This window comes from Oncorhynchus masou, chromosome 31 (assembly GCF_036934945.1).
Source record: "Oncorhynchus masou masou isolate Uvic2021 chromosome 31, UVic_Omas_1.1, whole genome shotgun sequence".
In the NCBI taxonomy this organism is placed as follows: Eukaryota; Metazoa; Chordata; class Actinopteri; order Salmoniformes; family Salmonidae; genus Oncorhynchus; species Oncorhynchus masou.
The window spans coordinates 41,832,369-41,844,940 of NC_088242.1; the positions used below are offsets into that span (position 1 = coordinate 41,832,369).

Sequence of the window (12,572 nt, forward strand, 5' to 3'; positions counted from 1 at the left end):
GCTTGTCTTGAGAGGTTTGTCGCCTTTGTATCCCCGTGTCAACTGTTTGTATTGTCATTAACATGTTTGAATAGCCTATCCCACAAAGATAATGAAAACACTACTACATTACTCTTGGTATTATATTTTGTGGAAAGGCTTGGGCCACATCTAGCACTTGTCCTGAAGTGCAGGGACTAAAGAGTCACATTGCCTGGTTGTCCAGTCTGTTTGTGCTTTGATCATATGGCAGTGTTCTGAATTGCTTTTGAATGTGTTTCTGTAAATATCTCTAGCCCCCTGTACAGGCAGTGCACTGGCAATCACTAAGTACCACTACCTCAGAGCTGAATCAGGTGTGTCAGTGCTGGGCTGGAACAAAAGCCTGCACACCTAGTAGCTCTTCAGGACCAGGGTTGGAGACCACTGCCCGTACCAGTAGAAGGATGGCATGAGAGACAGCCTCGGTGGTCCTCCTTAGCTCTTCTGGATGAGATGGACGATGCTGGTAGAGCAGCAGGAGTAACCCAGGTGCAGTAGGTGCTGGGTGGGTTACAGTTTGCCAGACATCCTCTTCCTGGCAGGTCATGGAGGGAATGCTATAGTGGTTACCCTGACTGACTCATGGTTCTGATGGCCTGACTTGCCCTATCTACAGCCACCACATCATGTAATAAAATGTAACACCTAGAACAGTGGTATTCCTTACTGGGGACTCACATGGTGTGCAGGCTTTTCATCTATTACAGCACTAACACACCAGTTTCCAGACCCCGATTTCTTAAATCAAGTATGTGTTAACAAGGGGCAGGAACAAATGCCTGCACAGCCTGTCGGTGCCCGGGACCAGGCTTGAAGAAAAAACGGATCTTTCCTACGTCTCTATTTTAGGCCTATCATATCTGTTCACAAATGTAAAGTGGAGGGGTGTGGGAAACAAGCTTTTTCATCCAGTCACCTTATTGATCTGTGATCATTAGATAAATATAAGGGAAGGAAGGGTTTGTAAAGTATTGGGACACAGGCTGGGAGTTGTAGTCTTCCCAGGCAGCCCTTTGTTGTTACTGTACCACTAGTAATCTCTCTCGAAAAGACTACAGAGCCACTATGTGCCGGTCTGCTCCCCAATCTGGAGAGGTGAGGGTCTTCAGCATTTAGATTAGATTACATAGGTCTGTGTGGTCTCAAAAGCCTGCACACTCTGTGTCTCACCAGGACCAGGATTGAATCAAATAATCAGCCATTTTTTCCAAACTTGATTAGCTGAATCAGGTGTGTTAGTGCTGGGCTGCAAGAAAAAGAGCGTGCACACGCTTTGTTTGTTAAATCACAGAGAATACACTAATATGTATAACACACGAGATGTGGCCAATATCTGGGTCATGTTCAGTAGGGAGAAAACATGTAGAAATGGGGAGGGTACTACCAATAAGAACACAGATTGCAAATGTTTAACACTGGAAAACAAAACAAACACGTGCCCTGCTGAACACGACCCAGGTCCCACACCTGTATTTCATTACATATTTCGTATCATTAGCTATCCATATTTGAGAGATGCTTGAGGTTACTACACTTGCAGTACATCAAGTTACAGTACAGGTTTATGTTGTGGAATTGTCTTACAGTAGTTGTGCTGGCCTAACTTGTCTTTTCCTATGTTGTATACAATGCATTAACTGAAGTGGGCCTAGTGTGACGCTTTGTCTATCTTTATTTCTTTCAGCTATCGTTCCGGGTGTTGTGAAGACCCAACCTGTGGATCCAGTCGGAAGGTGGGGCTTCCACTATCCATTCCTCCCCTCCCTTTTCCTCAGCCAATGCTAGACTCCCACCACAGCCCAGTTTCACAAAGATACTTTCTCCTTAGGTCATTCAAGAGCACATAGATCAGGGATTATCAACTAGATTTAACCGCGGGCTGATGTTTTCTTGAGTGGATGGTCAGGGGTCCGGAACTGACCGCAAGAAGCCCATACAGATATAACATTTGACTAAAACATAATCATTTCAAATCTTTCTTGCATTTGTATATGATCACATATATCTCTCTATTATGTGTGAGAATACTTTGGAACAGATTTTCAAAATTAAAATCACTTGTAGCTGGTGTTTTCACAGTCTTTTATGTCCAAAAATAAATAAATACATATTTTCTTTGCTCGGAAAACTTGGGGGGGGGGCAAATAATATCACCAGAGGGCCAAATTTGTCCCGGCCCCTCAGGCCTCCAGTTGGGGAACCCTGACATAGATCCCTCTTGTAAACAAAACCCAGGTTGTTGCACAGAAAGAAAAAAACAGCGAGAGAGAAAAGTGCACTAAGCCTATTTGTTAGTGTTGTTTTGGAGAGAAGTAGTAATGCAATAGATGGCACCAGAAGGAGTGAAATGGAAGCGTCAAACATGATTGAAAGCTATTGTTTATACACACTGTCATTTCAGTCAGAGATGAACAGACTCAAACAGAAGATCTCGTTCAAGTAACAGACATTCTGTCAACGAATCACACGTACACACACTTTGACCCACCTGCACAGGGCTTTTGGGTAAACACAAACTCCCAACATAGACGTTTTCTCTCAGAACCCGCCACACACTCTCCTGTCTCATGATGATGTGCGAAGTGATGCCCACCATTTCGGAGGACGGGCGCGGTGGAGGCCTCTCCTCTCCTGGGGTTGGCGCTGGGGGCCCTGGTGGTGCCATAGGGGAAGGGGACTATGGTGGCCGAGGAGAATCAAGGGGTGGGGGTGATGAAGGAGGCAGCACAGGGAACCTGGAGTCCCTGATGGTCAACATGCTGACCGAGAGGGAGAGGCTGCTGGAGAGCCTGAGGGAGACCCAGGACAGCCTTGGGATGGCCCAGCTACGCCTCAGAGAGCTAGGCCATGAGAAGGACTCCCTCTCGAGACAATTGTCCATCGCCCTGCCAAAGGTACAGTAGTGTGTGTGTGTGTGTGTGTGCCCGTGCTTGCGCGGGGGGGTACAGTATGTATGAGTGGCGGTACAGTCAATCTATTTTCGTGTGAGTGCGTATGTGGGTGTGATTCGCATGTCTGAGTGTGTGTTTGTGCGTGCGTGTGTGTGTGTGTGTGTGGTGCAGGTGTGCGTGTGTGCGACTGCATGTGTGTGCGCGTGTGTTCATGCATGCGCGTGTTCGTCTGTGTATGCGCCAGTTGCAGAGCAAAGCTGGCTCACAATAAATCCCTGCAGTGGCAGATCAGTGTGCTCCCCCATATAGAGAAAAACTATCAACTGTAGAGTGGGACATCAATTAATTCCACTCCTGCCTCTTTTTGTCTTTTTGCTCCCTTACTGTCTGCATTTTCTTTTAGCAATTTTTCATCTCAGATTGAGGGAAACATTTGTTTGTTTTTAGCACTTCAGTGGGTATATATACTAACTTTGTAGACTGAGATTCGCTCTTAAATTGTTCTTAAGTTGTGTGGTCGACAGAAGCAATAATGAGTGAAGGGAAGGATACAGAAAACGTATAATTTCCACAAGGAATGGGATAATTTTTTCGTCATGTCAAACTCAAAATGTGTGTGCCTCATCTGCCATAACAGCATCGCTATCCCAAAGAAAGGTAACATAGAACGACATTTCAAAACCACACACAAAACCCAGGAAAGAGATTTTCCAGCAATGACTGAATTTCGAAGAAGATAAGGTACAAGAACTAAAATATCTACTGGAAGCTCAGCAGTCAATTTTCACAGGCCTGTGACCAAAGGGAAGGCGGAAACCATAGCATCTTATTATCTTAAACTAAGCAAAAAAAGAACCTTCCTTTTTCAGGGCCCTGTCTTTCAAAGATAATTTGTAAAAATCCAAATAACATCACAGATCTTAATTGTGAAGGGGTTAAACACTGTTTCCCATGCTTGTTCAATGAACCATAAACATTTAATGAACATGCACCTGTGGAACGGTCGTTAAGACACTAAGAGCTTACAAATGGTAGGCAATTAAGGTCACAGTTATGAAAACTTAGGACACTAAAGAGGCCTTTCTACTGACTGAAAAACACCAAAAGAAAAACGCCCAGGGTCCCTGCTCATCTGTGTGAACGTGCCTTAGGAATGCTGCAAGGAGGCATGAGGACTGCATATGTGGCCAGGGCAATAAACTGCAATGTCCGTACTGTGAAACGTCTAAGACAGCACTACAGGGAGACAGGACAGACAGCTAATCTTCCTCACAGTGGCAGACCACGTGTAACAACACCTGCACCGGATCGGTACATCCGAACATCACACCTGCGCGACAGGTACAGGATGGCAACAACAACTGCCCGAGTTACACCAGGAACGCTCAATCCCTCCATCAGTGCTCAGACTGTCCGCAATAGGCTGAGAGAAGCTGGACTGAGGGCTTGTAGGCCTGTTGTAAGGCAGGTCCTCTCCAGACATCACCGGCAACAACGTCGCCTATGGGCACAAACCCACCGTCGCTGGACCAGACAGGACTGGCAAAAAGTGCTCTTCACTGATGAGTCACGGTTTTGTCTCACCAGGGGTGATGGTCGGATTCGTGTTTATCGTCGAAGGAATGAGCGTTACACCGAGGCCTGTACTCTGGAGCGGGATCGATTTGGAGGTGGAGGGTCTGTCATGGTCTGGGGATGTCACGCCCTGGTCTTAGTATTTTGTGTTTTCTTTATCTATTTAGTCAGGCCAGGGTGTGACATGGGTTTTTGTATGTGGTGTGTTTTGTCTTGGGGTTTTTTCACAGGTATTGGGATTGTAGCTTAGTGGGGTTTTCTAGGTTAGTATATGGCTGTCTGAAGTGGTTCTCAATCAGAGGCAGGTGTTTATCGTTGTCTCTGATTGGAAACCATATTTAGGCAGCCATAATCTTTGAGTGTTTCGTGGGTGATTGTCCTTGTTCCTGTTCTGTGTTACTTTGCACCAGTATAGGCTGTATTCAGTTTTCGCGTTACATTTATTGTTTTTGTATTTGATTCATGTTTACTTTGTTTCATTAAACATGAATCGCAATAGCCACGCCACATTTTGTTCCGACTCTCCTTCACATATAGAAAACCGTTACAGGGGAGGTGTGTCACAGCATCATCGGACTGAGCCTGTTGTCATTGCAGGAAATCTCAACGCTGAGCGTTACAGGGAAGACATCCTCCTCCCTCATGTGGTACCCTTCCTGCAGGCACATCCTGACATGACCCTCCAGCATGACAATGTCACCAGCCATACTGCTCATTCTGTACGTGATTTCCTGCTAGACAGGAATGTCAGTGTTCTGCCATGGCCAGCGAAGAGCCAGGATCTCAATCCCATTGAGCACATCTGGGGCCTGTTGGATCGGAGGGTGAGGTCTAGGGTCATTCCCCCCAGAAATGTCCGGGAACTTGCAGGTGCCTTGGTGGAAGAGTGGGGTAACATCTCACAGCAAGAACGGGCAAATCTGGTGCAGTCCATGAGGAGGAGATGCACTGCAGTACTTAATGCAGCTTGTGGCCACACCAGATACTGACTGTTACTTTTGATTTTGACCCCTCCCCCCCTTTGTTCAGGGACACATTATTCCATTTCTGTTATTCACATGTCTGTGGAACTTGTTTATGTCTCAGTTGTTGAATCTTGTTATGTTCATACAAATATGAAAATAAACGCAGTTGACAGTGAGAGGACATTTATTTTTTGGGCTGAGTTTAGTTATCACTGCGTAATTCAGCAGCAAGCTTTGTGTGGGAAGATGTTAAACATGGAAGAGGTGATGGATGTTGCGATGAAGATTGTGTGTTCTATTTGAGCAAGAAGCCTACAGGGAGACTATTTCGTGCTCACTTAGACGAGACTGAAGCGGAGCACACAGACCTGCTGCTGCACATGGATGTGTTGTGGCTGAGCCAAGGAACATTTTTCAGTGAGTTGTTGCCTGAAATCAAGGAGTTTCTCAAGGTCTCGAAACATGCAGAATATGTACACCTAGAGGACACACAGTGGCTCCTTGATTTATCTTTTCTCACTGACCTAACTTACATGAACTGAATGTAGAGCTACAAGGGAAAGGCAAACATGTCATTGAAATGATCAACTCTGTGAACACTTTTAAATGCAAACTACAACTGCTCACAAGAAAGCTGCAACGTAAGGACCTGCACTTCTGTCAACAAGATTCATTCAGAACTTGAACGTCAGGGCAAGGATACAGCACAGCTTGACAGTGCACCTTACGTGGAGCAAGTCCAGAGCATCTTATCTGAGTTTGACAGTCATTTCACTGACTTTGCATCACTTGAGCCTATTGCCACTTATATGTGCTTTCCGTTTGGCACAGACATAAATGTGGCAGTTATGGCCTCCAAAATGGGATCACTTTTGCAGTTGGACACAACTATAGCAGAAACGGAAATTCTCACCCTTCAAAATGACATTCGGCTGAAATCCAGGGTAACCACTGAGCTGAAGGAAGAGTTCTGGGAGCTACTGCTAGAGGAGAAGTATCCCAGCATAAGAAGATGTGCTCTCAACTTATCAGCCCTTTTAGGATCAACCTACCTCTGTGAGTCAGCTTTTTCTCACATGAAGTACAGATCTGTTATGACTGATGACCACCTTGTGGCCTGCATGAGGTCTGCAACAAGCTGCTGCAGCCCAGACTATGAAAAACGACTTGCCTCCACCCTATGCCAAAAGTCACACTAAGGTAGGAAATTAAATGAGTTGCACTTATTTGTGGAAAACATGTTATCGGTCCACATTATATTTGGGTATCAAATAGGTATCATAGCAGCAGTTCCATACTCAGTGGTGTGTTGTGTTTCATACATTTTGTTGGTTGGTTTAGATTTAGAGACTGGTAGATCTCATCAGGCTGGCAAATGAAAAAGTAGATCTCATGTCAAAGAATGTTGGGCATACCTGATCTAGCTGATCTAAGGTGTAATCATTAGTCCAGACAGTTGCAAATGAGAGTTTAGGTAGGCTTATTCCCATTTCATTCAGTTAGCTTCCTTTTAAGAAATGTTTTTCAACAGAATTGGTGGATTCACTACACCTCTGATCACCCGAACACCAGTGGAGGCTGCTGAGGGGAGGATGGTTCATAATAATGGCTGGAATGGAGTAAATGGAATGGCATCAAACATCTGGATACCATTTGATACCATTCCACAAATTCCGCTCCAGCCATTACCATGAGCCCGTTCTCCCCAATTAAGGTGCCACCAACCTCCTGTGCCGCACACACAGTTCACTTTCATAGCAGCCACATACAAACAGCATCATCACTTTGCTTGTTGTATAATTCCTTATCGCATCTATGTCTGCTGGGATCTCCTGTGTGGTAGTTTGCTTGTTGCAGGAGGGCAGTGGGCAGAGCTGGGAGGATCGTCAGCTGATGTGGCGCAGGTGGGCTATAAAGGGTGGCCACATCAGCCAACACACTGTCTTCCGTCACTGGCAGGCTGGCTTCCACCACCTTTGTTTTTTTGGTCTGTTTTCACCATACAACCTCTCTACTCATCCACACACTACATACACTACTGATCCTACAGACAGCCACAGTTTATGTTTTGTTTTTATTATTATTTAGTTTAATAAATGTATGCTTGATTTACGGGGCCTCAACTGCACACACACAGCTTATTCTGAAAACAAGATTTTTGAACGGTACCCCCGTACCATTCTGTGATTTTAGATTAGAATTAGTAAGTGTGCATACAAGTACACAACAATCACTCTGTACAATAAACAAAGCATACATGAACTGTACAGTATGTAGCACACAACTACTAATTGGACCGTGTGATAAAGGGTATGTTTGTATGCTACTCTTTAAATAAGAGTTCTACTGAATGGAGCCCAAAGTCTCTCCTTGATCATACAGATAGTGGGAATGAGAGAGAGATGGAATAAAAATAAATGACCAGAGATTCCAAGTGAAATTGTGACACTTAACCAAACAAGGACCAACCCCAGAAAGCAGAGTGCCAACAGTCCTACTGTGTCATCATCTGTATACTCTCCTTCTCTTATCTCTGACTCCCATTGCTGTCCCATTGCATTTCATGCTGTATGTTTCTGTGTGTCTTAGGCCATGTTGACGACAGAAATGGTTATGGCTTACATTGCAGCATATACATTGTCATTGTAGTCCTCCAGTCTGAAGGTAGTCAAGTGAAACAACGAAGGTTCTAAACTTGTGCCTCCAAAACAAACATTATAAAGATGATGCTGCCAAAACCAAGCTTCATTTGGGGGTTTCCTTTTTCTTCCAAATAATAGGGATAATTTTCACTTTTTTTGGAAGGGTACGGATCATAAGGATGTGTATGTGTGTACTGTACATGCGTGTGTGTTTTCAGAGTTGGTTGCAAACCTAGCTGATTAGAGTATATTTCCTGTAATATTGCGTCTACATTGATTGAGTATATGTGAGCATGTTACAAGTCGTCCATATTGTTCACGAATGTTATGTTATGTTGCTTGGGGGTTCTGCAGGAGTTTGCTGTGCTGACTAAGGAGCTGAATGTTTGCCGGGAGCAGCTACTGGAGAGGGAAGAGGAGATTTCTGAGCTCAAGGCAGAGAGAAACAACACACGTGTAAGATGTTTATCAGCCATTTTAACCTTAGCACTTTCCCAGCAGTTGTGTTTGTTCTTTCTCACCCATTGTAGTTGTGGTATTGATTCATTCTATTACTCCCTCTTCTCCTCCCTAGTACACACTTTCACATTTTCTCCTACCGTCCCTCTGCCCTCTCCTTTTTCTCCATGTTTCTCCCCCTTCTCTTTCTGCTATCTTATGCTCTTCCACTCCGGTCTACTCCCTATAAACTCTGTCGTTCTGCCATCTTGTCTCTCTCTCTCTCTCCCCCTCTCTCCCCTCCTGTGCCTCTCTTACCTTCTGTCCTCCTTTTTCCTTCCTCTCCACCTCCTACTCTGCCTGTCTCTCCTTTCCTTTGCCTCTCTCCATCTCCTTCTGTGCGTCTAACTCTTCTGCCTCTCTCTCCCTCTACCTCAATCTCTTTATATGCCTCTTTCTGGCTGTCTCTTTCTCCTACTCTCCACCCTTTCTGTCTCTTTCCATCTTTCCCTCTCCCTTCCCATATATAGTTGTTACTAGAGCACCTGGAGTGTCTTGTGTCCCGCCACGAGCGCAGTCTGAGGATGACGGTGGTGAAGAGACAGGCCCAGTCCCCAGCAGGGGTCTCCAGCGAAGTGGAGGTCCTCAAGGCCCTCAAGTCCCTGTTTGAACACCACAAGGCTTTGGATGAGAAGGTGGGCGACCAGGTCACCAGGCTCCCATTTTGGGTCTCCATCCCACTCATAAGCAGCTACTGTAGCTTTCTCTCAACAGTCGCTTTATTGTTTCGATGAAGGGATCCAGTCAGACACATTTCTCAGCGTTTCTCATTCATTTCTCATTTTTGGCCCTAAGGTTCGAGAGCGACTCCGGGTGGCCCTTGAGAGAGTGACTCTTTTGGAGGATCAACTACAAGCAACAGCACAAGAGGTAAAAGCCATACGGGATACAGATGTTTTATTGGAGCATGTTATATCTCAATTTCTTGACAATAAGAAAGACACAAATGCATTCACTATTTTTCTGTCATTTACCTCTCTTGCAGGTAATCTCTTTAAGAGACCAAATTAAAAGACGTCAAAAAGGTCTGGACGGGGGGAAAGATGTAAGAGTTATGCACCTTGGTTCCAGCATTTACGTTTGTTAGCGTCCAAAGGTTAATAACAGTACATAGTATATGGGTATTATGATGTGTCTCTTTGATATTCAACATGGGTCTAATTGATCTCATTTCCCGTCCCTCTCCTTTCTCGAAAACCATCGTTGCCCGTGACATCAGCGCCTACCCAATGGACCGTCTTCTGGATTGGACGGGGAGATGGACAGACAGAGAGAAACGGAGATAGAGCGCCTAAGAGCTGAGCTCTGCCAGCTGAAAGAGAGACTGGCCCTGATGTGTCGACAGGTGGGTTAGAGAAGGAGAGAATGTAGCCTACCCTACATGTTTTGGTACATGTATGCACTGCCTACACTGTAAGATGTTTCTGTCATTTCAACAGTAAACATTTTTTAAATGCACAGTAAAATACTGTAAATGTGTTTTACAGCGCTCTAAGACTTTCCTGTCATTTCAACTGTAAAACACTGTAGAATGCACAGTAAAATACCTTAAATGTGTTTTACAGAATGAATTATGGTGCATTGTGGGAAGAATGTTGTGGACGGTGAAAGAGTCTCTGGCTCATTAATGTATTTTAAGACGTGCCTTGTAAGAGGCTATGTTTGTTGTATCCGTGAGAGTGCTGTACCCCAACAGAAAACAGCAATATACTGTATTTTAAGGATTTCTACAAACCTTGTCCTGAATATCACTGCTAGTAATTTTCTGTAATTCAGAACACAGTACCATACTTTATTTTTTGAGCGACAAAAACCATTTGAACACTAGTGTCTCATTAATATATTCTGAGGGGTGTCTTGTAAGAGGTTATATTTGTTGCACCTGTTAGTGCGAATGCTGTACAAATATAGCTAATATGTGGTAGTGGTTCCCTAACAATTAAATGTATGTAGGGAACAGATCAGAGTGCAAGTGATATAAAACACCAAATATCAGTTAGTGTGTTGGAAAGTAAACCCATCTGGTACTGAGTCGGACACCCCTTTGCCTCCAGAACAGCCTAAATGATTTGGTGCATGGAAACGTTGCTGAATTGGTATTAAGGGACCTAACATGTTTCAGGAGAACATTCCCCACACTATTACCGCTACTAGCCTGTACTGTTGACACCAGACCCGGATGGGGCCATGGACTCAAGCTGCTTACCCCAAATCCTGACTCTGCCATCAGCATGACAAAACAGGAACCTGGATTCGTCAGACCTGGCAATGTTTTTCCACTCCTCAATTGTCCAGTGTTGGTGATGGCGTGCCCACTGGAGCCACTTCTTTCTGTTTTTAGCTGATAGGAGTGGAACCCGGTGTGGTCTGCTATAATAGCCCATCTGTGTAAAGGACCGACGAGTTGTGCGTTCCGAGATGCTGTTCTACACACCACGGTTGTACTGTGCCATTTGTGGAAAACCTGTTAGCTTGCACAATTCTTGCCATTCTCCTTCGACCTCCTCTCATCAATGAGCTGTTTTCACCCACAGGACTGCCACTGACTGGATGTTTTGCGTTTGTCACACCATTCTCGGTAAACCCTAGACACTGTCGTACGTGAAAAGCCCAGAAGGCCGGCCGTTTCTGAAATACTGGACCACTGGTTGATATGTCACTGGGTAATTACAGTAATATTCTGTAATTGTAATCGGTACTGTAAATTAGATTACAGTCATATTTGTGGTAACGTAAAATGGACAACAGTAGCTGTACTGTAAAATAAATTAAAGTGACTTACTGGCCAATTGCTGCCAGAATGTTACTGTACATTTACATTAAAAGTTTTACAGTGTAGTTTATTTAAGTGATAATGCCCAAGGTGTTTGGATGATATATAATGCCCTTCGAGGGCATTATCACTTTTATACAACGGGTTACCAACATATTCAAATAATAATTTACATATTTTCATTAAAAACTTTATTTTGATGAATGTATTCATACTATTTCATCCTTCCACAAGGTATAGTCCCGAAACAAATCTAAGGTTGCTAATAATATGGGCTTAATGCAACCTATACTGTTATGAACCATTCCCAACACTATTGTCTGAGAGTGTGAAAGAGAACAAGAGTGAAAGAGAGAGAAAAGAGAAGAAATATAAAGAAAAATATTAGGTTGGGGGGGTGTATGAAGATTCTTAAAACCAGTTCCCTTCTTCCCTCTTGTGGACAGTCATAACATTTCATCTGTTTGACAAAACCCACACAGCCTGATCATTGAACATGACACTCTTTTCTATATAATTGCCATAAACCTGCATCTACCCAAACCAGTGCTTCACAGCTTCACACATAAAGGCCCTCTATCCTGTTATAGTCCTTTATTGTCCCTTATCATCTTATTGCTCTTCCTCATGTCATTTCAGGTTGGGGAAATAGAGGAACAGCTTGCAGCCGCCAGGAGGGAGGTGACAAAGTCGGAGGAGGCCAATCAGAAGCTCCAGAGGGACGTGAAGGAGGTCAGTCAGGCCAATCTGTTCCTGGCCAAGGCCTTTGGGCAGGGGTGGGAAACCTTTTTCGCTCGAGGGCCACATCGGTATTACGAAATTCAACGGAGGGCTGAAGCAATTTTTTTTACCTATATGTTTGTCAAAATCAATTTGTGTGACAGAAAAAGGGCCGCTATTTCAAAATTATATAGGTCAATTATAATATCTACATATAGTACTTTCTATTCCATTTCCTAATAATTTCTCCCACAGTTGATTTCTTCAAACCAAGCTGCTTACCTATTGCAGATTCAGTCTTCCCAGCCTGGTGCAGGTCTACAATTTTGCTTCTGGTGTCCTTTGACAGCTCTTTGGTCTTGGCCATAGTGGAGTTTGGATTGTGACTGTTGGAGGTTGTGGACAGGTGTCTTTTATACTGATAACAAGTTCAAACAGGTGCCATTAATACAGGTAACGAGTGGAGAAGTTACAGGTCTGTGAGAGA

General features: G+C 44.2%; 1 protein-coding gene across 2 annotated transcripts in view; it reads left to right on the forward strand.

The window, feature by feature from the left end:
• The first annotated feature begins 2,205 nt into the window (after positions 1 to 2,205).
• The window catches only part of LOC135523951 (liprin-alpha-3-like), a 62,068-nt gene continuing 51,701 nt past the window's right edge, over positions 2,206 to 12,572 (forward strand). For both annotated transcript variants that reach the window (XM_064950989.1, XM_064950988.1), the window contains exons 1-7: positions 2,206 to 2,915; positions 8,449 to 8,550; positions 9,063 to 9,227; positions 9,388 to 9,462; positions 9,578 to 9,637; positions 9,812 to 9,937; positions 12,005 to 12,097. In XM_064950989.1, the coding sequence (XP_064807061.1) occupies positions 2,589 to 2,915; positions 8,449 to 8,550; positions 9,063 to 9,227; positions 9,388 to 9,462; positions 9,578 to 9,637; positions 9,812 to 9,937; positions 12,005 to 12,097 (948 nt within the window). In that variant the 5' untranslated portion in view covers positions 2,206 to 2,588. The remainder of the gene's footprint in view (positions 2,916 to 8,448; positions 8,551 to 9,062; positions 9,228 to 9,387; positions 9,463 to 9,577; positions 9,638 to 9,811; positions 9,938 to 12,004; positions 12,098 to 12,572) is intronic.